This window comes from Pristis pectinata, chromosome 9, assembly GCF_009764475.1.
Source record: "Pristis pectinata isolate sPriPec2 chromosome 9, sPriPec2.1.pri, whole genome shotgun sequence".
Classification (NCBI taxonomy): Eukaryota; Metazoa; Chordata; class Chondrichthyes; order Rhinopristiformes; family Pristidae; genus Pristis; species Pristis pectinata.
Window position 1 is genome coordinate 82,510,629 of NC_067413.1, and position 25,720 is coordinate 82,536,348.

Here is a 25,720-nt window from a genome sequence, read left to right on the forward strand (position 1 = left end):
CGTCTTCCCTCCCCCCCCGTCTTCCCTCCCCCCCGTCTTCCCTCCCCCCCCGTCTTCCCTCCCCCCCGTCTTCCCTCCCCCCCCCGTCTTCCCTCCCCCCCCCGTCTTCCCTCCCCCCCCGTCTTCCCTCCCCCCCGTCTTCCCTTATTCTGTGGCCCCCTCCCCCCTTCTCTTTCCCCTTCTCCTGCCCTCATGACCTGCCCAACTGTTCCCCACTCCCTTCCCTTTTATTCCATGGTCCACTGCCCTCTCCTACCGGATTCCTCCTCCTTCAGCCCTTTGCCTCTTCTACCTATCACCTCTCAGCTTCTTGCGTCTCCCCCTCCCCCATCCACCTACCTTCCCCCTCTCACTTGGACTGACCTATCACCTGCTAGCCTGTGCTCCTCCTCCTCCCCCTCCCTTCTTATTCTGGCTTCTGCCCTCTTCCTTTCCAGTCCTGATGAAGGGTCTCGACCAGAAACGTCGACTGTTTATTTTGGTCCTCCAGCATTTTGCTCCAGGTTCCAGCATCTGCAGAATCTCTTGTGTCTAAACAAATTTGTATGTTGGTAAATATTAAATAGGAGGTTTCATGAGCAACTTGGTAATTCTCACCTGAAGGGCCTGTGATGCCTGGGCTATAATTTCCTGTTTTTTTTTAAAAGATGGTTACAAAGCAATTTTAGTTTCAATATGCAATTTCTGCGAAAACTTAAATCTTTTGGAGTCAGGGTCTAGAATCCATGGTTATTCTGTTGGGGGAAAAGAAATTCAGTATTCAAATTACAATCACATGCATTATGTGGACTGGTAGTGAAATGAAAAACAAAACCCAACCCTGAATGAATAGCTTCCCAAAGAATACTACTTTATAAAGTTATGTATGGGCATGTTTCTGCGTGCCAATTTCACCATTTACTGGAACTAATTGGAGCTGACTTATGGAAATTACTGTAAGGAAGCTGTATTATTAAAAATAGGGAAAATTGTATTGTAGATTTTTTTCTTTCTTGGGGTAGATTGAGCTTGGGAAAGTCCCCAAAAAATGTGTATATAATTCAGTTGAAGTACATTGTGAAATTATGGTTTTTATATTGAAAATGAGGGCAATGGGTTGCATAACCTTGCTCAATTTGGTATTAAGAACATAGAAGATAAAACATAGAACATTACAGCACAGTACAGGCTCTTCAGCCCACGATGTTGTGCCAACATTTTATCCTACTCGAAGATCCATCTAACCCTTCCCTCCCACATAGCCCTCCATTTTTCTATCATTCATGTGCCTATCTAAGAATCTCTTAAATGTTCCTAATGTATCTGCCTCCACCACCTCTGCCGGCAGTGCATTCCATGCCCCCACCACTGTCTGTGTTTATATATAAAAAAAAATTTGCCTCTGACATCCCCCCCCATAGCTTCCTCCAATCACTTTAAAATTATGCCCCCTCACGTTAGCCATTTTTACCCTGGGAAAAAGTCTCTGACTGTCCATTTGATCTATGCCTCTTATCATCTTGTACACATCTATCAGGTCACCTCTCATCCTCCTCTGCTCCAAAGAGAACAGCCCTAGCTCACTCAACCTATCTCCATAAGACATGCTTTCCAATCCAGGCAGCATCCTGGTAAATCACCTCTGCACCCTTTCTAAAGCTTCCACATCCTTCCTATAATGAGGTGACCAGAACAGAACACAATACTCTAAGTGTGGTCTAACCACAACATTACCTGGCAGTTCTTGAGTTCAATGCCCCGACTAATGAAGGCCAACACTATACACCACCTTAACACCCTGTCAACCTGTGTGGCAAACTTGAGGGATCTATGGATGTGGACCCCAAGATCCCTCTGTTCCTCCACACTGCTAAGAGTCCTGCCATTAACCTTGTATTTTGCCTTCAAATTCAATCTTCCAAAGTGTATCACTCCACACTTTTCCGGGTTGAACTCCATCTACCACTTCTCCGCCCAACTCTGCATCCTGTCTACACTATCTACTACACCGCCAACTTCCGTGTCATCTGCAAACTTACCAACTCACCCTTCCACTTCCTCATCCAAGTCATTTATAAAAAATTACATAGAGCAGGGGTCCCAGAACAGATCCCCGCGGAACACTACTGGTCACCGACCTCCAGGCAGAATACGCTCCATCTACTACCGCCCTCTGCCTTCTGTTGGTAAGCCAGTTCCAAATCCATGCAGCCAAGTTTCCATGGATCCAATCCCTCATGACTTTTTGGATGAGCCTACCGTGGGGAACCTTGTTAAATGCCTTAATAAAATCCACATACACCATATCCACCTCTCTATCTTCATCAATTTGTTTTGTCACCTCCTTGGAAAATCTCAATTAGGCTCGTGAGGCATGCCCCTCACAAAGCCATACTGACTATCCCTAAGAAGACTACGCTTCTCCAAATGCTTGTAAATCCTGTCCCTAAGAATCCTCTCCAATAGTTTGACCACCACTGATTTAAGACTCACTGGTCTGTAATTCCCAGGATTATTCCTATTACCTTTCTTGAACAACAGAACAACGTTTGCCATCATCCAATCCTCTGGTACCACTCCTGTAGCCAGGGAGGACACAAAGATCATTGTCAATGCCCAAGCAATCTCTTCCCTCGCTTCCCGTAGTAACGTTGGGGTGTATCCCATCTGGCCCCGGGACTTATCTATCCTCATGTTTTTCAGAAGTTGCAACACTACTTCTTTCTTAACCTCAACTATTTGCTATATGTGAATGTTAGTATTGTGTTTCTGGAATAGCAATAGCTAGATGCTGTGCTCTTCTATTCTTCATTTGCCATCACCATTCTCCTCCTTGGGCAACCTGCTGATTGCTTCCCACAATAAAGCATCTTTTTGGGAGCCTGGTGTTGGGCGTGTGAATAATTTGGCCTATCCAGTGTAACCAACTGAATGTGACAAGGATCTTAGTGCTGGGAATGTTGGCCTAGGAAATGACACTGATGTTGCGTCACTATTTCTTCCAGTGAATTTGAAGGATTTTTTAAAGGCAGCCTAGTGGTATTGTTCCAGTGCCTTTAGATGACAACTACACTCCAGAACCAAGTATGCCCAAACCTCAATAGTCAAGCTGCAGTATGTAGATGATTTTAGTGTTTTCACATACTCAGAGGCCAAGCATCAAACTATTGTCAGTTCATTCACCAAAACATATGAGAGGATGGGCCTTGCACTCAACATTCACAGGACAAAATCCTCTACCAATCTCAACCCTTAGTGCCATTAGTTTCTCTAGTACTTTTTCTCTAGTGAATTTAATTGTTCCAGTTTAGTCATCTCTTTTAGCCTTTTTGGTAACCTACTATTTTTGTATGCTTTTGTATTTTTCTTCAAAGAAACCCACATTCTTGCTACCCTCTTCCTGGAAACCTGATCTAAAAGCAGAAAATGTTAGAAACTCTCAGCAGATCAGTTAATATCTATGGAAGGAGAAACAGTTAACATTTTATGTTCCAGACCTTCATCAGAACTAGGAAAGGGAGAAACCTGGTTGCATACCATTTCAACTTCTCTTCACAATCCCATTATGACCTTTTTGTCCTCTGCCTTCTCCACTACTAGGATAAGGCCAAATGCAAACTAGAAGAATAGTACATCATATTCCACATCGGTGGTCTATAGCCCAATGATATGAATATTGAATTTTTCAATTTCAGGTAATCCATACCACCTGTGTTCCTTTCACTCTCCTTCTGATCCATCCTGGTTCTCTCATCCCCTCCTCCCAGCCCCGTGTTACCCACTTTCTTTCTTCTCCGCCCCCACCATCTGCCCATCACCCACACAGTTAATCCACTGGGTCTCATATCCTCCTCCCCATCTGGTTCCATCTGCCCAACTTCCCTCCCTCATTTTTGTTCACCTTCCTTATCGGAATCCAGAATCTGCAGCCTTTGTTGTTTCCGCTTATCACCTTCCAGCCTCTGTCTCTGCCTCCACTCTCCCCTCACCTCACCTGGCATCATTTCCCTCCTCACCTGGTTCCACCTATCGCCTGCCAGCTCCTGCCTCACCTCCCCCCTCATCTCTGCCTATCTGCCCTCTACACTCTCAATTTTGATGCAGGATCTTGACCTGAAATGTCAACTATCCTCTGCCTCCACAGATGCAGCCTGGCCTGCTGAATTGCTCCAGCAGTTTGCTTTTTGTTTGCAGAGAGAAAACAGATTAGTTTTAAGTTGCACAGAAGGTGGGGGAGAGATGGAAAGAAAAAAGAGAACATGTCTGATAGGGTGAGACCAAATGGGTTAATATGGCAGTTAGATTTGGATTATGCTTTGCCTATATTATGTGTTGCTAAAAGCAGTGCTATGGGACATGTCCAGTAGGTCAGGCTGTAACTAATAAAGAGAGAAAAGCTGAGCCAAAATCACAGATTAATGGCTGGCAGAAATGACTAGTTTTGATACAGACAGAAAGACCCAAGTTATCTAAAACTGTAGAATTTGATACTGAGCCAGAAGGCTACAGTGTGATCAAACAGGAGATGTAGTGTTGTTCTTGAAGCTTGCATTGGTGCTAGTTATAACTGTGTAGGAGGATAGGTCAGAGTGAGAATCAGATGCAGAATTAAAGTAGCAGGGAAGTGGAAGTGCAAGGTCACTCCTGCAGACTGAATACAGTGTTCTGCAAAGTGATTGTCCAATCTGCATTTGGTTTCTTTGATGCAGAGGAGACCAAATCATGAGCATCAAATACTAACTCTGAGGATGTGCAAGTGAATCATTTGCAAATGGCACCTGGTATTTTGCAGGAATCCCTTCATTTCTGGGATTTGTGTCATGCTGTTGTGCAACAAATAGCCAGTAAAGTTCTGTTACTTCCCTTAATATGTGGAGAGTGTTCACAAAAAGGAAGAATTATAGCAATGTTTCAACCTAGTTACAAGCAGTATACCTGCATTTATTTCCTCTGCACAGGGAGGAGGGGAGATGGAAAAAGGAAGGAGAGAAGGGAGAGAAATGAACATCCAAACAAACAAGAACCCTTCCAGTCAAATTTCACCGGTTTCAGTATCCTTAAGTGGAGGGTGGTAAAGCTAAAGAGTTTTTGATAACCTTAACTCATTGGAAAACAGTTTGAGATTACATTGTTTTTGCTAATTACAAATAAGGATGTGGGAGTGACCAGATGACCTGATCTAAAATAAATTACATAACTGGCAAAATAAATAGCTAAAAATGAGAGAGATAGGAAAATAGATACCTTTCAGACTGTCTGTTGGAGTGAGGTGGACCAGCTTTAATGGCCTGATTTTAGTTTCCCAGCTGAAGAGTTGTGCACTAGTCATAAATCAAGTTATTAGCAATTTGCCAATGCTATTTTTTTCCCCACAGCTTAATTTGTTGTGGTGAATAGAGTGGCTAAATCTAGCGAAATACCCATTACTGTTGACAATAATAGAGGACCTGAGAGGAGAAAGGACTTCTATCCAGTTTGTCTAATCAAATATCAGAGTGGCAAAGATGTGCTAGCAGATTGAATGGCAATGCAGTTTGTCACATAATTCATTCCATCATTTATTGAATTTGGCTGCTGTCTGTAAGGAGTTTGTACCTTCTCCCCGCGACTGGGTTTCCTCTGGGTGCTCCGGTTTCCTCCGGGTGCTCCGGTTTCCACCCACATTCCAAAGACGTCCAGGTTAGGAAGTTGTGGGCATGCTATGTTGGCACCAGAGGTGTGGTGACACTTGCGGGCTGCCCCCAGGACACTCTACGCATTAGATGCATTTCACTGTGTTTCGATGTACATGTGGCTAATAAAGATATCTCATCTTATCTTTTGCTATCAATACATCATTACATGGAGCAAAGAAAATTCATTTCTCAAGTTGCCATTCTTCTAATGCAAGGTCAGTGTGATGGTTGAGTCAACTATTTGAAAAGCAAGATCCTGATATCCATGCACATAAACTTATCAGTAGATATCACTGAATAAAAAGCAAATAGATTAACATACAATTTTTTTAGAAAAACGTTTTATAGTTTATAACCTGTATAACTCCAAATATTTTAGTTACCCAATGAACAAATATTTATTGGGCAGGCACGCTAGTGTAGCAGTTAGCATAACGCTATTACAGTGCCAGCGACCCAGGTTCAATTCCAGCTACTGTCTGTAAGGAGTTTGTACGTTCTCCCCATGTCTGCGTGGGTTTCCTCCGGGTGCTCCGGTTTCCTCCCACATTCACGTGTATTTCAATGTACATGTGACTAATAAAGATATCTAATCTATTTGCTGATGAGTACATGTGTAGCATAAGATTACAAGATGTACATATTTTTGAACTAATATATAATAAGGCAAACATGGGACTTTTCCTGCATCTTCATTGGTTATAATTCTTAACTAATTAAGTAAAACAACAGTTGCAAGCTGTTACGTGATGATTTAATTTCACCTGCTGCCTTCAAGACACAATACTGAATTCTACAATTTCAGCTTTGTCTGTGGCAGAACTGACCAGTCCATCTGTGATATTGGCTTGGTTCTTTTCTCTCCATTAGCTCTCCATTTGCAGCTCTGCATTTAACAACTTCTACATTCCTTTGTTCAGGTTCTCTCTCTAATTGCTCCCATTAATTCATTAACCAGAAGACTTCATTTACAGCTTAACTCCATGGCAACTCTGGCCTCACTTTACCAGGATGCAACTTCAAAACCAACATGCTTTTCATTCTCTTTTCTGTTCTGACAAAAGGTCTTTGACCTGAAACATTAACTCTGTTTGTCTTCCCACAAATGCCAAATGTTTTTAGCATCTTCTGTGTTTATATTTCAGATTTCCAGCATCTGCAGTTTATATTATTTTTATTTACTCTTTCAAAAGGTTACCAAAATCTTTCTGTTACTGACTCATAACCTGCATTTGCTATTCTAAGTAAAGTTGTGAAAATTAATCAATGTAATGTCAGTACCTAATCCTTGGATTCTGATGCCATATAAAGTATAAGATTGTCATCACTGGTTATTGTACACTTTCCCAGTCTTCGGATACCCTTGATTGTATTATCCAAGATACCTTTAAGCTATTCTTAAGATCTTGGGTTGTCTACCTAATCAGAAATGAAATTTTGCTATTGCTTGGATACTGCATCAAGTTGCATCCTGACATTCTATTTTTATGTACCTCCTTAAGTTCTTAACTCTGGTGGGAGAAACTAATTCTTTTCTATCCAATGTTCTTGGCTAAAAGTTTTGAGGTATTTTTCTGCCATGACAAGCTTGGCATTTTATAATTTGTTCATTTTTTTGGCATTTGAAAGTCACTTGCAAAACTATCATTTATAGACCATCCTAAATAATCCTTGAGAAGGTGGTGGTTAATTACATTCTTGAACCACTGAAGGTACTCACACAGTACTTTTGGGTAAGGGTTCCAGGATTTGTATTGAATGATACTGAAGGACAGAGAACAAACAACAAATCAGGGATTGTGTACGAGTTGGGGAACTTGCAGGTGGTGATGTTCCCATTTGTCTGCTGCCCTTATCCTCCTTGGTGGTAGAGGTCTTGAGTTTGGGAGTGCAGTCTGCAGTGCATTTTGTAGATGGTACACACTGTAGCCACTGTGTGCTGGTGATGGAGGGGATTAATATTTAGGATGTTAGATGGAGTGCTGATAATGCAGGCTGCTATTCCCTGTATGGTGTCCAGCTTCTTAAGAGATGATGGAGCTGCAATCATCCAGGCAAGTGAAGTTATTCCATCGTGCTCCTGATGTGCCTTGTTGACAGTGGAAAGACTTTGGGATGTGAGGAGGTAAGGCATGTTATAGGATACTCAGCCTCTGACCTGCTCTTGTAGGTATATATCAGCTGATACCTGAATGTTGTCTAGGTCCTGATGCATGTAGGGATGGACTAGTTCACTTACTGAGGAGCTGTGAATGGAATTGAATATTGTGCAGTCATTAGTGAACATCCCTACTTCTGACTTTATGATGGAAGGGAGGTCATTGATGAAACAGCTGAAGATGTTTGGATCTGAGCTGTAGTCCTGAGGAACTCCTGCAGCGATGTCATGAAGGTGCCATACCGGCCTTTGTATGAGGTATGACTCCAGCCATGGGAGTCTTTTGTTCTTGATGCCCATTGACTTCAGTCAAATGCCACCTTCATATCAAGGCCGGTCACTCTCGTCTCACTTCTGGAATTCAGCTCCTTGGTTCACGTTTGGACCAAAACTCTAAGGTCTGGAGTCAGGTGGTCTGGCAAAGTGCTACATGATTGCATTGTCAATGATATTGCTATCACTTTGTTAATGATTTGTAGTAGACAAGATCCCACATTATTGGTTAATCAAGAAAGTTCAGATGCATGGGGTCAGTGGAGAATTGGCTGTGTGGATCCAGAACTTGCCCACAGAAGACAGAGGGTGGTGGTTGAAGGGACTTATTCGGGCTAGAGGTCTGTGAGTAGTGGTGTTCCGCAGGGATCTGTACTGGGACCTCTGCTGTTTGTGATGTACGTAAATGACCTGGATGAGTATGTTGATGGGTGGGTTAGTAAGTTTGCAGGTGATACCAAGATTGGTGGAGCTCTGAATAGTGTAGAAGACGTGACAGATACAGTGTGATATTGAACAGTTGCAGATGTGGGCAGAGAAATGGCAGATGGAGTTTAACCCAGATAAATGTGAGGTGTTGCACTTTGTTGGGACTAATGTCAAGAGGCAGTACACTCTAAAGGGCAAGACTCTTAACAGTGTTGAAGAGCAGAGAGACCTTGGGATGCAAGTCCATGGCTCATTGAAAGTGGCTGCACAGGTAGATAGGGTGGTTAAGAAGGCTTGTGGAATGCTTGCTTTCAGTAATCGAGGTATTGAGTACAGAAGTTATGTTGCATCTCTATAGAAATCTGGTTAGGCCGCATTTAGGGTATTGTGTGCAATTCTGGTCACCTCACTATAGGAAGGATGTTGATGCTTTAGAGAGGGTGCAGGTGCAGAGGAGGTTTACTAGGATTCTGCCTAGATTAGAGGGCATGTGCTATCAGGAGAGGCTGGACAAACTTAGGCTCTTTCCTCTGGAGCAGCAGAGGCTGAGGGGTGATCTGTTGGAGGTGTATAAAATTATGAGGGGCATAGATAGGGTGGACAAGCAATATCTTTTTCCCATTATTGAGCAATCCAATACCAGAGAGCATGCATTTAAGGTGAGAGGGGGTGGGTTCAGAACAGACTTGAGGGGTAAGTTTTTTTTACTCAGTGGTGGATGCCTGGAATGTGAAGCCTGATAGGGTGGTGGAGGCAAATCCATTGGGGGCTTTTAAGAGGGGCTTGGATGGGCACGTGAATGAGAGGAAAATGGAGGGATATGGGCATTCTGTAGGTAGTAGGGAATAACTGTGTCGGCACAACATTGTGGGACGAAGGGCCTGTTCTGTGCTGTACTGTTCTATGTTCTAGATTAGGTGCTTTTTGTGAACATGACATATCTGGGTAGTTTTTCACATTGTTGGGTAGATGCTAGTGTTGAAACCATACTGGAATGGCTTGGCTAGAAGTACAGTTATTTCTGAAGTGCGGGTCTTCAATATTAGAGCTGAGATGTTGTCTACTCCCATGGCCTTTGCTATATCCATTGATCTCATCTGTTTCTTGATATTACATGGATTGAATCAAATTGATTAAGGACCGTGTTCCGTGATGGTGGGAGATCAGGAGGAAGCTGAGGTGGCACTAATGGCTGAATGTGGTTGTGAATGCATCAGCCTTTTCTTTCGTACTCGTTTTGTGCCTCAGCATAATTGAGGAAAGGAATGCTCTTGGAGCTTCCACCTCTGGTTAGCTGTTTAATTGTCCATCACACTCATTACTAAATGTTATAGGACTGCAGAGTTTTGATCTGACCTGTTGATTTTGAGATGACTTAGCTCTGACTATTGCCTGCTGTTGCTGTTTTTAGCACACAGTATTCATGTATAGGTATGCCTGGTGCTGCTGCTTGCATGCCCTTCTGCACTGCTTAACAGGGTTACGCCCTGGCTTGATAGAGTGAGGTATATGCTGTGCCACAAGGTAACAAATTGTGTTGTACTGTTCTGCTGCAGATGGTCCATTTTACCTAATTGATGCCCTGTTTCAAGCTGCCAGATCTGTTGAGTTTATCCTATTTAACACAATTGTTGTGCTGCACAGCATGATGGAGGGTGTCCTTGGACTGAAGATAGGATTTTGCCTCTCAGTAACTATGCAGTGGTCACTTCTATCAATGCTGTCATATGTGCTACATATAGATTGGTAGGATGAGTCAAGTGGCTTTATGCCATGTATTAATTCATTCACTACCTGCTGCCGTTTGCTTCTCTTACACTGACATCTGGGAGGTTACAGATCAATAGGGACTAACAGCAAGTCCTTTTTAATCTATAATTGTTATTACATTATGCCCAGTTCTTCCTCTATCACTCTCCTCCAACCCATTCCCATACCACATCTTTTACCATAGTAATGTGATATTTGTCATGATTCCCCTTTACTTACTTTTGTGCTTGAATGACTTTGCAAATCTTGTCAAGCCGCAAAATGCCCAACTCTAAAGCTTTTGTGGTTAGTTTTTTTAACCATGTGGAAGTACTCATTGTGAACATTAACTTCCTGAGACGCACAGTGAAAAAACAATGTCTTGTGAAGGCAAGATCATTACAGAGCATAAACCTTGAGTGGGCAATTGATAGCATGATGACTGTGACTAGTTTCAGTAGTTGTGGGTGGAAATCTGGACTAATTACTGTGATGCAGTTGAAAACTGTTTATGTATTTGTAAGTCCAATGCTGTGTTCTGATGGAAACTTTGTAGGACTAAGATATCTGTAAGTATGGTTAAATGTACTGACTGTTTCAGAATTCAGCTCCTTTAAAAGAAATCTGGTAAAGCTTCTGGTTTTCACCTATATTTTGTCAGTAGTTCTAATTTTTGGAAGCTGTTTAAAAAAAAGAGAAGAAAATGTGAAGAGGAGATTCACAGAGACAGTTACCGAAGATTCCAGCAAGATAAATTTTTAAATTCATTGCCACAGATGGCTGTGGAGGCCAAGTCATTGGGTATATTTAAAGCAGAGGTTGATAGGTTCTTGATTAGTAAGGGTGTCAGGTTATGGGGGAAGGCAGGAGAACAGGATTGAGAGGGAATAATAAATCAACTATGATTGAATGGCGGAGCAGTTTCAATGGGCCGAATGGCCTAATTCTGCTCCTATGTCTTATAGAAATGATTTCCAGTTCTCAATTTATCACCTTTGCATTGTTCATACTGATAAACCGTAAACATTCGTCTGACGATGGACACCTTTTCAGGAATGAACCACAAATCATACATTTAATATTTGGTAAAACCCCTCAATAAATTATAAGCCAGTACTAGAAGAGCTGGAACGTCTCTTTCCTGCCTTCTATTTGGTGATGCAGAGCAGCAATGACTCAAACTTGATCTTTCACCAAACAGATGAAACCTTTAGATTACCCTCCACAGATTTCTTAACTCTCAAATTTGGTTTTGAAAGTGATATAGAACCAAAGGTATTTCCTCATTCCATTTCATCCTCATTCAAAGCAAATTTGAAAGTTAACAGATGTGAAGAGGGCAATGTAAGCTTTCGTGTGCTTGGTGAAAGGTCAGGTTTGAATTAGTGCGGTTCCTCATCACCGAGGGTAAGGCAGAAAAGAGAAGCTCTAAACTCTAAAGAATACAGTCCCACTCTACCTCAATCTCTCCCATCTGGCAAACCCACCATCCCTGGAACCAGTCTAGTGAATCTTAGCTGCATTCCCTCTATGGCAAATACATCCTTCCTTCGTTAAGTAGACCAAAACTATACACTATACTCCTACTAAACTCCATATAGACGACATCTATTGCCCTGCCTTCATCAATCTTCTTGGTTACCTCCTCAAAAGACTCAATGAAATGTGAGGCAGGATTTCCCTCCACACAAAGCCATACTGATTATCCCAGATCAATCTTTGCCTTTCCAAATGTACATAAATCTGATCCCTTAAGGTTTTCTCCAATAATTTCCCTACCACTGACATAAGGCTCACTGGCCTGTAGTTCCTGGTTTCTCTGTCAGGGCCCCAGCTTCTCCTCCTTTGCTTTCCATAGCAACCTGGGATAGATCTCATCCAGACCTGGAGATTTATCAACCCTTATGTGTCCCATGATGTCTAACACCTCCTCCTTCTTAATACTGACCTAATTCAGATTATTCATCTTATTTCAGATTAACCCTCCCTGAACTCACTATCTTCCATATCCATTCTCCCTTCATTCTTCATTTTTCCTTACCCCACCCTTGTGCTACCTCTCAATATGTGTAATCTGGAAGCAGTATTATATCCTGACTGAGTGCTTCACATTCTTTTCATCCACCATATTCTAAGCACAAATGGCAGCACTGGAGAAAGATTTGCAGGAGAAAGCAGAACAGTTATAGGGATGAACAAAACAACATGCCTTTTAAGTGTCAGTAATCTCCCTTTGGTAAGATTCTTGCATGAGTTTAAAAAGTTACAGGGATGTTGCGTTCCTAGAAAATGGGCTGTATTATAATTTTCCATAACTGAAGCCACATCATCCGTGCATGTGTCAAGAAACATGAGCCAAGGAAAAACATTTTGTGTTGATTTTTTTTCACACAACTTCTGTGAGAGCTAATTTTATTTCTGTATCTCAAATTTTTGGGTGGTGATTTGTGAATTCTGTAACCCAGACAACCGTCATGCAGGGGCTGCCTATACTTAAGTTCTACTTTATAATTTGAGCACTTATTTTAAACTGACACATTGGTGTAGTACTGAGGGATTGGTGTAATAACAAGTGTGTTTTAGTAAAGTATTCACTGAAGGAGTTAATTTAACTGCATCTAAATTTTTAGATATTTTGTACTGCTTGTTGGCATGTTGATGTCAGTGAGAGTTAATATCTTTGCAGCGAAGGGAAGCTGATGCCTGGGGCATGGGTGAATAGAACAGTAGCCAAATATCACTGGAATCTGACTGAAGGATTTTGAAATAAACAGTATGTGGATTGAGAAGAAAGCATAAATAATAGTGGGTGACTCATGCAGATTCTGGTAAAGAAGCATAAAGAAGTTCTGGATTGTAAGAGGGGAAAAAACAAAAGGAAAAGTAAATACAAATAAGAATTTGCATTATTAAACTTTCCAACTGATGAGTAGGAATTAATACTCATGATGCCTTAAAGGATACTAAGATTGAAATGGGCAAGTGTTGACTTCCTCTGCAAATTTAGTTACTATATACTGTACAAGCAGAGCAACTTCATTTCATTCAGTGCATTTAGTGTTGGGGCATTTTTGACCATTACATTTTTGACAGCATCTTTTTTGCCATTTGCCTGAAGTTGTGTATCACTTGCATAAATAAGAAAAGGTAACATTAACTCTACTGGCATTTTAACAGCAACTTATGGCCTGTTATCTACAAGAGCATGTGCTATAGGTATGATGCCAAATTTTTCATGGTCCTATTCAAAGAGGGGATATTCCTCCTTTATATGTTCTTGACAAATCCTTCCTAAAACAGAACTATTAAAAACATTAGTTGGTCACTTATTTCATTTTCTGTTTGTACATTCTTGGTATCTAGGAATTGGTTGCAGTCAATAAATTATTTCTGAAGTGTCCTGCCAAGCATTTTGGGCATCTTCAAAATCAGAAGGAGGCTATATAGATGCAAGTGTGTTCCCTTGTTAGACTCAATCAGATCATATGGCATGTTTTGTGGAGAATTGTTGGGGTGTGTTAATATAGGACATTTTAGCTCATTGCATAAGGGTGCAGTAAGAATTTCAATTTGTTACTCATTCCAAGGGACTCATTCACATCGGGAAAAATTTTGTTTGACTCTATCAGGAAAAACATTATATTGAATTAGTGACATGAATACTTCTAACCCTCACCACAAGAACATTTTAGGCAAAATAACTGTTTGGTTTTTAAGCTGCTAATTTAGATATTTTTGTCTTTTTATGTTTTAGCATTCAGCTTTTGTCAGTGGAGAACGCACCTAAGATACAAATGTGTTCTCTTCATTAAAGTTCTCATGTTTTTTTTCTAGTTCAAGAATGTCACTAAGTCTAAAATTCAATAGTCTCGTATTTAGTTTCAATTATTGAGAAAGACCACATCTGCCATTATTTCCCTACTAGGAACTCGGTGAGTGACGCAATTGAAAGCTGACTCAGTTCCTGTTTTAAATTGTTTTGCTGATTGAGAAGTGTGCATTATTAAATGACCTCATTTAACTATGATTCTTGGCATAAAAAGGATGTTCTACTAACCTCAGGTTACTCTTTGGAATATAGAATGACTGAGAAGCAAAGTTAATGGTTTCATTAAAGAAAATAAACCACCGATTATAGCATAGCTTCCTTCAGCAGTAAATGTTTGTTATTTTGAATCTTTTTAAATGAAATGCAATACAGATATTTTGTTCAGTTGATTAATTACTGTATTTTTCTTTTACAGGTGACTTGAAAATAAAAGATTACAAGCTGCATTTGCACTTAAATGAATACTAAAAAGAAGCAATTGAGATGGAAGATGCTTTTCTTGTATTTTGTGGCCTTGCCCACACAAACTATACTTTTCAACCAAATGAAGAGTCTCGTGTTAAAGACATGTGTTTCAGTGAAGGTGTAAACCTTCTGGTACATTTAGCATTTGTGTTTTGTTCCCTAATTGGTGTGGTTGTGATTAAGTGCAGACAACGTTCCTCTACAACATTTCCTACAGGTTTGAGAGGCTGGATTCATTTTCCTTGGCACAATGTGCGATGGATATTAACATTCTTCTATATTTTTATATCTGCCTGTGCTGTGGGAGATGGCATTTTATCACAGTTGTATTCGAAGTTTGACAGACCATTTATTTACGTACCTGATGCAGCACAACTAGCCTCGTCTGTCCTTTCTATAGTTTACTATGATGTTGCTGAAAGTGCAAATGTACCCATATTTTTGGTGCTTTTTATATTTCACTGGCCTGCTGCCTGTAGCATTAGTGTCTTGAAGGCTTATCAGATGTATTCACAGAGGTTCATCACCAGTGATCTGACTTTTCTCCTCGACTGTACCTTGGCTTCAATCTATGGATTCTTCCTCATTCTGGAACTCAGCATATTTTTTAAGAAGGTATGTCCTCTAATATAATTTGAAAGAAAAAGTACATGACGTTATAAAAGGCAAATTATATTTTTGTGGTGCGTTCTATTATATAGTTCACTGTGAGCCATTACGCCTCTTGATTTAATGTAAATTGCCACAAGATTGACAATCTTAGTCAACAGTATTGCTGGTATAGGAATGAGAAAAACAGCATGTTTGTTTACTATATTCAAAGATTTGAAGTTGGGACTGAGGCATGTTTGTTTAATAGAGATTCACTCTGAGTACAATGAACCTTAAGTGAAATTTCGATTTTCTGCTACAATTAATAGAATAGCTATTTAATAGATTAGATATTTAAGTGTCTTGACTATAGTGCTAAATATTTAAAAGCTGACTTCATTATTTGGCATTGAAAACAAATTCTCATGAGTGCATAAGGTTTGTTGGTAATCTACTATTTTATTTCCTAAACTATATTAAAAATAGCTGCATTTCTTTCATCTTGATTTTGTTTTCAAGTGACAACACATCACTGCATTGTTTTGTGAGTATCCAGATTTCCCAAAAATGTTGTAAAGAATTTTACATCTATGTCGTGTACTATTGAAAGATGACAATTTTTTTTAAAAAATCCTAACAAGTAGCATAATGAACTAATATGTAATTTCTTTCTCTTAGGGTTACTATGGTCCAGGGTATTCCAGAGATATTCCACCCTCAGAACTACAAGACCCAGAAAAAAAATTTCATCAGTCTTATGTCAATGTTTTGTCGCAGATCACCTACGCGTAAGGGAAAATGTGCAGAAGTTTGTTGTCTGCTATTTAAAAATGTTATTGTTCAGTCACATCCTTCCGAAAACTTTTAAACTCTAGTTTGCATCCAAATCATTCATTGAACATCTTTATCTCTGTAGCACAGGTTACTTTTCATTTTCAAGTTTGACGACCAGAACATGTTTGAAAGTTGACTCCTCTGGTGAAAAGTCTAGATGGAAGTAAAGCAGTACTTAATATTACAGTACCAGCTTACGTAGTTTAGCTTCTAGTGTACTTGTAAATTTTCCTTCTATGTCAACGTTCTACATACTTTCATATCAAGAATTTTAATTATAGTTTGTTTTCTTTCTCATTTGAAGATGGTGTTCCATGCCAATTGTGAAAGTGTATCTCTTAGTATCTTGCCCATGTGGTCACTATCTTTGCATAAAATTAGATGATGATTATTTGAAAGGAACCATTTGACTTAGAAGGGCATTTTAGATAAACCCAGTCCTCTTCCTGGTATTGTCCATATTGTTATACATAGAATAGTGATGGTGAGTAGGAACTCTGACTACTTTTTTCTAGCCTAGGTAGCTGAACCACTTATCTTATCCAAACTGCAACCAGTTTACTGGAGAATGATGACATTTTGGTAAGCCACTGTGTGTATGATGCTATCAGATCTCAAGACGGTAGTCTTATTCAGAAGCAGACATCAGAATCTAGTGAAATATTTTCTCAGTTGTAGGCTCATTGCATTACAGCAACTTGATTGTTGCATAACGTTAAGTCTTTGCAGTTGAAGATTATAAATTCAAGCAAACACAACCAGACTGATGATTCAGCATAAATGTTTTCATTGTATTGTGGAGAAGTAATCTTTTGTATAGGGCATTGAACAGTAGTCCTGACTTTTATTTATTAATGAGTGTACAAGATCCTGTGGAACTTTCCAAAGAATAACAGGAAGTTCTCCTAATATTCTTGGCCAAAATTCCATCAGTATCTGGCATAACCAACAGCCAAGTAACTAGTGATTTGAATGTTTGTAAAAATTTTCTCAATGAGAATTGGCTATCAGGTCTGCATTAATTACAACAGAACTGTCTGTTTATTTCCTTAGGTGGATTTCATGGCTATTAGTAAGTGGTTATCGGGAGCCAATCAAGATGGAAGTTCTAGGAAAACTCCCTCAGGTTGTTTTTGATTTTGCACCTTCCTTGTTAGAATATAAACATTCCATAAAGTTTGTGTAGAATGCAAAATTGAAATTGTGTGCACTCTATATAAAATGAAACATTCTAAAAATAAATAATCTATCCGAGTTCGTTCAGAAATGTAATTTTGAGTAAGTTGAAGTACTCTGGAGAAACCAGGCTGTATTTTGTAAATTCTAACCCAGTGCTGAAGTTGAATGTAGTGCCACACCTACTACTTTTGGAAAGATTAGCACAGATCAAGATAGAAGTTTCATTGAAAATTTAAAGAAAAAATTGCAAATTCTAGAAAACAAACAAAAACAGAAAATGCGGGAAACACTCGATTGGTCAGGCAACATTTGTGGAAAGGGAAACAGAGTTAACATTGGAGATAGAAGACCCTGAAATATAAACTTTTTCTTTCTTGTTAACCCTTCTGAGTGATTGGAAATAAGTTTGGACAGACAGAATCTGATATTTAATTTTGATTGTATTGGGCTACGTAATCTGTAATGCACATAGAATAGTTATACTTATTACACCACATTTATTATTAATTTCATTTAACTATGAAAATTCTGGGCCAGCATTTCATTCATTCCATCATTTGAATGTATCATTCTTGTCAAATGAACAGTTTGTATCCATAGAATATATGTCTATTAGTTCAAAAAATTTCTGTAAATTTTGACGTTACACAGAACAATTTTTCTTTTCCTTCATCTGAGAACTTTGCCCATTTAATGTCAATTTCCTCCCACAACTTTCCTTGTGACTTGGTTAGCGGACTGATTTTCTAGGATGAGTGATCACGGTGCTGGCAGTCTAAAGTTGCCAATTGGTATTTTCTTTTTAGGATGAAACTGCACAGAAAAATTTTGATTTGTTAAAATCGAATTATGATAAGGAAAAGGTAAGTAAGCTTTTATGATATCTGAGCATCCAGATAATTCACTGCATTGTTTGAGGGATGATGATTTGAACTTTAATGTATTTTGTTTTGAATTTTAGGGAAATATATCTTCAGGAAGAACAGGTTCAAGACATCTTGGAAAAGTCCTTTGTAAAGCTTTTGCATTGCCTTTCCTGATAGCAGGATTTTTGAAGATTATAGGTGATCTAGCAGGATTAGCTGAACCTTTCTGCATTGATGGCATTCTCAGGTTTGTGGATGCAGAGCCAAAAGAATTGGAGAAGGTAGGGTTTAGTTTGTTTTTCTAAGTTAACTCTACTGAGCACTAAATCTAGTTGTGTGGCCTAAATGCAAGTCACTGCAATCCTCTCTTTGGCAGTGTGAAATGTTCCAAGGGCATGTCACTGCATATTACAAAACATTTCCTCCTCAGTTACTTTGTAGGTAGCATTTTATTTATACATAGGAAAGTACAAAATTTGTAACTATATGCAGAAATATGATTACCATTGAAGATCTCTGAGTGCATTTACAGTTTATGAAATAATTGTACCAATAAATATCATTTATAGTTCAGAGCTTCATAAATTGCTAGTTTTCTGAAGACACGAGACTGCAGATGCTGTAATTTGGAGCAAAAAACAAACTGCTGGATGAATTCAGTGGATCAGGCAACATTTGTGGAGCGAAAGGGACAGTTAACGTTTCAGGTTAAGACCCTGCATCGGGACTGAGTGCAAAGATACTGTCCTCCAGTTGCAAACCATTACAACTCCCATCCCCATTCCCACACCGATCTATCTGTCCTCAGCCTCCTCCACTGCCAGAGTGAGGCCAAAGGCAAACTAGAGGAACAGCAGCTTTTGCTCCACCTGAGTGGACTACAACCCAATGGCATGAACATTGAATTCTCCAATAACTTACATGTCCTCTTTTCCTTCTGATCCACCTAGGTCCTCTTGTTGATCCCATTCTTTCCAACCCTGTCCCTCCCTCCACCCCCTGTTATCCAGTTTCTTTCTCCTCCCCCACTTGGTTCCATCTGCCTGTCACCCATACACTTTACCCACTTGGTGGCCCAGCATCCCTTCCTGATCTGGTTTCATTTATTACCTTCCTTTCTTATCAGATTTCATATCTTAAGGCCTTTGTTGTCTCCACCAATCTCTCCCTGCCTCTGTCACTATCTCCACCCCTGCCTCCCCCACCCGCCTCTATCTGCCTATCAACCCCTCCTCACCTGGATCCACCTATCATTTGCCAGTTCCTGCCTCACCCGTCCCTCTCACTTCTTTATACTGGCTATCTCCCCTTTTACGCTCTTGAGTCCTGATGCAGGGTCTCAGCCCCAAAATGTAGACAATCCCTTTGCCTCCACAAATGTTGTCTGACCCGCTGAGTTCTTCTAGTTAGTTTTTTTGCTACTAGTTTTCTGATGCTGCTTTTGGAGGAAGCCAGCAAGGCCATTTTCTAATTCACTTTGTGACAGGAAGATGTCCAGGTAAGCTGGTTATCATGACCTGTCACTGCCATAGGTATGGCCCTAGTTTATGGCTCTATTACCGGAAATGGTCTAGTGGTCTCTGGTAAGTCCAGCAACACTTCTAATGTTAAGTAATTCAATGTAAACAAATTCTGTGAATTTTTCCTCTATTGGCTTTACAAAAATATTTGATGGACAAATACTTGACAAATAAGCCAAAAGAGGTCTAAAAGCCTACAACTTAACTATAGACAATAAAGCAAAGCTAATGGTATCTTTAAGTATCATTTCTGAAAGCTGTGTGCTGATTGTTCTGGTTGTATAGATTAAGGAAGTGATATTTCAGGAGTGCATGGCATCTAATTGAACAGAGCCCTAGCTTTGTCAAAATTCCCATATTGTGACATATACGTGGTGTCTGCTTTTATTGCATTCAGTTGCTAGGAATACCTATTGAATACCAAAATTGTATGGTTTTTTTTGTTCAAATCCTGCGTGTTACAAACTATTGATCTCAACTTTATGGTTTCTACTTTAGACTCCCAAAAAATGTTTTCATCTCTTTTGAAATTTACCCCACTCCCCACACCCCCCTGCCCCCTATTTTTGTAAAGAACAAATCATTGAGCTGTGGAATATGCTCAATTTACCTTGTAGTTGCAACCTCTTTTGCTCTATTTTCATAGCTACGCCAACCTTGTATAGGCTTATGGGTTTACTCTAACTGCAGCATTTGCTGCTGTGACAGCCCTGTGAAGCAGAGCAGTCCATGAACAGTGACTTTGATTTAAGCAACATTTCTAAAGCTCCGCACCTGTACCCCATTGATGGTGTTTCAGTAGTTTCCAACGCCTTTGATAATCAGGGCTTTTTAAAACAGCTGAAATAGATTTCCAGTACAAGTACAACATTGGCATCTAAACAATAATGTGGAAGATTGTCCAGGTATGTTCTGTTCATTAAAAGCAGGACATATCCATTCCAGCCAATTACCACCTAATCAGTTTACTCTTAATCACCAGCAAAGTGATGGAACATATTGTTGACATTGCTAACAAACTGTACTTGATCACCAATTGCCTACTTATTGATGCCCAGGTTGTACTTCGCCAGGACCACTCAGCTCCAGACTTCAGCACAATCTTGGTCTAAGCTTGGACCAAAGAGCTGAATTCTAGAAGTAAGGTGAGAGTTACTGCCCTTGACATCAAAGTGGTTGGAGTCATACAAAGAAAGTTAAAGATGAGTGGTTCATCATCTCAGCCCCAGGACATCACTGTAGGAGTTCCTCTGGCAGTATCCTAGGCCCATCCACCTTCAGCTGTTTCATCACTGACCTTCCTTCCATTGAAAAGGTCAAAAGCAAGAACGTTCTGCACTTCAGCATATGAATCAGCCAATGCCCACATATAGGAAGAGCTAGACAACATTCAGGCACAAGCTGATAAGTGGCAGGTAATATTCATTTCACAAGTACCAGGCAATTACCATCTCCAGCAAAAGAGAATCTAACTATCTACCCTTGACAATCAATGGAATTACTATCACCAGGTCCCCACCAATATCCTGGGTCACCATCAATCAGAGTCACAGAAATGCTGTGGCTATAATATCAGTTCAGAAGTTGGGTATCCTACAGCAAGTGACTTGCCTCCTGACATCCAAGACCTTTCTGCCACCTGCAAGGCACAAGTCAGAAAATGATGGAACACACTCCATTTGCCTGCATTTGTGCAGCTCCAATAACTCAAGATGCTCAACACCATCCGGGTCAAAGCAACTAATCAACAAACTTAAAGGTTCATTCTCTCCACTACTGGTGCACAGTGGTTGCACTGCATTTACTTGCCAAGGCTACTCTGACAGAAACTCTCAAACATACAATCTCTAGTACCAAGAAGAATAAGGACAACAGGTCATATGTTTCCAACTCTGGATGGTGTGCAACTTGAAGGGGAGCTTGCAGATAGTGGTGTCCTCCTTCATGGCAAAATACTGGCCCCCTACCCAGCTTCAATGTAGGAGTACTTTTAGCAGAGGGACTGTAGTGGTTCATGAAGGTGGCTTAGTACCACCATCTCATGAGCATTTAAGGATGGACAATAAATGGTGGCCTTGCCAGTAACACACAGATCCTGAAAATGAGAAATCTTATCAAAAAACATTAAATAGTAAATTTACTTAAAAATACATGGTATAAATTTAATTAAAACATATTGTAAAATAAAGAAACACACTTCTTACGCTTTTCATTTCACCATGGCTGGTTAAAGTTTTGAGGGGTTGGGTAAAAGTGTAGCTGCCTCCGAGAATAGCACAACAGAGTTCCACCCCTGGACTTATTGATGTGTCTCGTGGCAGAGTGGGAAAATTTAAATGAGCCATCAATTAAACTCGGTGCACTGCGACGTGCTGGAATGGAGATTAGGGCCATGCTGCAAACAGCACCTTGTGTGTGGTTTGATGGGGAACCACCAGCAAAAGCAAAGTATATTTCAGCCCATAAATTTAAAACCGGCTTACTGTTTTTTTAATTCAAAAAGTAGAACACTCTTGAAATTGATTAGGCCTTGCAATGTGAATAAAGTAAATGAGTCTGCATGCTTCTTATATTGCATTCAGGTAATTTGCTCAGATAACTTATGAGATCTTCAAGTTAATTGCTGATTGAGCATCCATTTATTAACAGCACATCCATCTTGAAGTTACTGATGACCTTATTAATCCTGTTCTTCTAACAGTTGCTATTCAGGAAGCTTAAAAATCCGTTTATGTACTTAGTTTTTTTGTTATTCAAAAATTCTCCTAGCTTTGTCAATCCTAGTTGGCTTATCATTAATAATTCTGTGATTCTCTTTTGTATTGTGTTCTAGTTGAAAAGAACAAGTTACAGCATTCCCTTGTATCGATTTCCTGTTTCATCTATTGTTCCAATCATACTTTTGATAACAGCAGCTTGTATTTTTATTTGTTGAGCACAGGAACCAACAGAATTTGCTTTTGCTTGCTTGGGTTCTCTTAGAATTAAGCTGATTTTCATTATTAAATGAAGATAAGCAGATGAGGATCAAAAAGCTGAATGTAAAACAGAATATCTACCTGCTCAACTATATGTATCTGTTTATGGAGGCATGGGACAAGTTTAATTAATGGTGTTCTGTATCCTAATTTTACACAGGAAATACATTTTGTGAGTTTCTGGGAATTTACTAATAATGGCTACATTCTGGCATTCTTGATGCTGTGTGCAGTGCTCTTTCGTTACTTTTGCCAACAGACGTCTTTTTACATTGTTGTGCGAGATGGAATACGCATAAAATCAGGTCTGCAGGTAAGATGCTTTCATTTTATCCTATTCTCTCTGATTATTGATATTTTCCTCGTCTCTGATGTTGTGCTAGTTGAGTGCTCACCTATGTCTTTTTAAAAAAAGGAAACAAAGTAGCCATTCTTTAATGGAGACACAAGAGTCTGCAGACGCTGGAATCTGGACCAACAAATAATCTGCTGGAGGAACTTAGTGGGTCAATAAGCATCTGTGGGAAGAAAGAAATTGATGACATTTTAGATCAAAACCCTGCATCAGGATCTGGTTTCGACCCGAAACAGCGACAATTTCTTTCCTCTCATCGATGCTGTTCCATCTGCTGAGTTCTTCCAGCAGATTGTTTGTTAGCCATTCTTTAAAGTTTTTCATTTGTCTGGGACTTAATTCTATGACCTGACACCAACTTGTTTAAAATTAGCAGAGACTTTGGATAGCAATGAAGACCTTAACCCAACTTCAATCACTTGGTCTCTTTTCCCCCTATTATAAAATTAAAAGAGAAAATGGTGGAGGTACTCAGTAGGCCAGGCAACAATTGTGGAGAGAAAAGCAGAGCTAATGTTTCAGGTTGACCTTGTATTAGAACTTCATTCTTCCTTCTTCCCATTCCTTGTTCTTCTTCTTTCTCCTGGAGGAATGACGAAGGGGTGGCGGTGAAAGAGTTGGAGATTAAACAGATAAGCAAGATTGGGTGCACCAAATTTTAGCAGATGGCCATGGTTCAGGTTCTTCAGGGATTGGGAAGTACAACAACTAGAGTGAAGTGAGCACTTCTGATTCAGCAGTTGAATGATTATTCCAGAACTACTTGGAGCATAAGGAGCTGATATGCATCCCCACCATAGCCTCAAACTTCCAAGGAAACCAACCACAATCTGCTTTCCCCCACCCCCCCACCCCCCAGTGATCTTCCCAACACCTTCCACTGTCTGTTCCCTTTTCCCAGCTTCCAACCCCTAACCTCAAGATGGACATTTCTGCCCTGAGGCCTGTGCAATTTGTTACAGATTGGGCTTGGCCTCTCTCTCTTTACCACCTCCACTCACACATACCATCTCTGATGTTCTGAATTGCCATGCACCATCTCAAATGAACTTTACCTGCTGCCTTTTAAGACTATCTTTCTTTTCTGACAGCCAGCAAATTTTCACTTTGACTGGTTGTCAGGCAATGAAAAATTCTAATTATCCTAATGTTAAATATAGCAATACCTCTGCTTTCCATTTTTGCCAGGCCTTACTAAATTTTCAGGCCATTGACCCCACCACCCTGCCCTCTGTAAATGGTGTGGCCAATGCGTTGCTTTCATTGGTATGTTTTGTGGCTTTGAATAAGTAGTGCTTATATTGCATGCACAAACTTTGCGTTTAAATAGTTTGCCTCATCTACTCTGACAGTACTTCCCACACTCTCAGCCTCCACCCCCCAAAATGCATGGGGGCATCTAGTGCATGAAGTACCAAAACCTGCAGATCCCCTTCCCACTCGCACACCATCCTGGCGCTTAGAAATGTATCCTGGAATTTACTAACCAACAATATTGGGTGTACCCCTAGCAGAAGAACTCTACCACATCAAGACTTCAGCTCACCTCCACGTCCTTAAGGGCAGTTAGTGATGAGCAATAAATCAGTCAGGAAGGGCCCCATGCCATTAAGTGAATAAATTTTTAAAAAATCAGAAATATGAAGGCATTTCCATGTTACTTTTCTAGGCCATGATTTATTTGAAAGCATTGTCACTGCCAGTGTGGGTCTTCAGTGGAGATCATCTGACGATGGGCCAGGTTATCAATCACATGTCAGTGGACACTTATCAAATAATGATGGTGGCATTTTTGGGATTCTATGTGATTTCAATTCCATTACAGGTATGTCAACTTATTAAAAGCTAAATGAATAGATTGATTTTATGGGAAAGATTTTGTAAAGTGGCCTTGCCTCCTCTGGGTTACTTTAGTATATGTAGATCACACATCAATAATTAGGAGGAATTGCAGCAGTCTCCCCTTAAACGTACTGGAACCCACATACCTTAAGGATGTGGACACAAATGCCCACAAATGCTTTGACAGCTAGCTAAGTAAGCTATGTACCCAGACATATTAACTGTCAAAATGGTCAAAAATTTGAAAGCAAAAATATTTTTAAAAATCATTACTATAAAAACATTATCAACAAAATTTAAATTAAATAGTTAAAACTTTTTAAAAAATTACATATGTTAAGTTAAATCGATTTAAAATATGTAAATCACCTGAAATTTACCTCTATAACTGTAGCTACATCTCTCCATTGAAGTGAATAGAGTCACTGAACTTGTAGTAGGGGCAGTACAACTTCTGGGAAGCTGCAGGAAGTTGACTTTTCACCATCAAATATCAGAATACAATCTTAATTACAGCAGCTAAAACTTCTCGGGAAATTTGAAACGTCCACATTCATGTACACTTGTATGGAGTTCCAAGCTTCCTAACAGTTACATGGAGAATGCCAACAGTTCAGGTAGAACTGCGGGCACTTTTCAGGGAAAATTGAGCCATTAGTTAATAGTAATTGACAATCATTTCTATTTGCACTTTTCCACAGAAAAGTTGTTAAGTAGAACACTAACTGATGATGTGAAGTTAGTGATGAGGAGAGCCAATGACTTTAGAAATTCTCATTTTTGATTGAAAAGAAGACTCAGTTTGCTAAAACAGTTTAACTGTTAGTGTGTGTGGATTACAATGTATAAATTTTGAAACCCATGGAATAATTTTCCTGGAAATTTCCAAAATTGATTGACTTAGTGACGAATAGAAGACTTTCCATTTGCTGTCAGGAATATTGGAAAAAAATTAGTAAGAAACCAATTGTAGGAACAACCAAAGTTCTGCAGCAGCA

The 25,720-nt window shown here is 39.8% G+C and overlaps 1 protein-coding gene across 7 annotated transcripts in view; it reads left to right on the forward strand.

The window, feature by feature from the left end:
- Positions 1 to 25,720, forward strand: part of LOC127574066 (ATP-binding cassette sub-family C member 9-like) — a 132,254-nt gene that overhangs the window by 20,695 nt on the left and 85,839 nt on the right. For 4 of the 7 annotated variants that reach the window (XR_007956859.1, XM_052022697.1, XM_052022700.1 and 1 more), the window contains 7 exons: positions 14,508 to 15,172; positions 15,827 to 15,936; positions 17,036 to 17,108; positions 17,968 to 18,024; positions 18,123 to 18,308; positions 22,686 to 22,838; positions 24,550 to 24,705. Coding sequence is in view for 6 of the 7 variants with exons in the window: in XM_052022697.1 (XP_051878657.1) it covers positions 14,576 to 15,172; positions 15,827 to 15,936; positions 17,036 to 17,108; positions 17,968 to 18,024; positions 18,123 to 18,308; positions 22,686 to 22,838; positions 24,550 to 24,705 (1,332 nt within the window). In the remaining variant the exon portion in view is untranslated. Of the gene's footprint in view, positions 1 to 14,265; positions 14,326 to 14,368; positions 14,419 to 14,507; positions 15,173 to 15,826; positions 15,937 to 16,430; positions 16,565 to 17,035; positions 17,109 to 17,967; positions 18,025 to 18,122; positions 18,309 to 22,685; positions 22,839 to 24,549; positions 24,706 to 25,720 lie in introns of those variants that run through there. The other 3 variants (XM_052022701.1, XM_052022702.1, XM_052022703.1) reach the window with 3 other exon arrangements.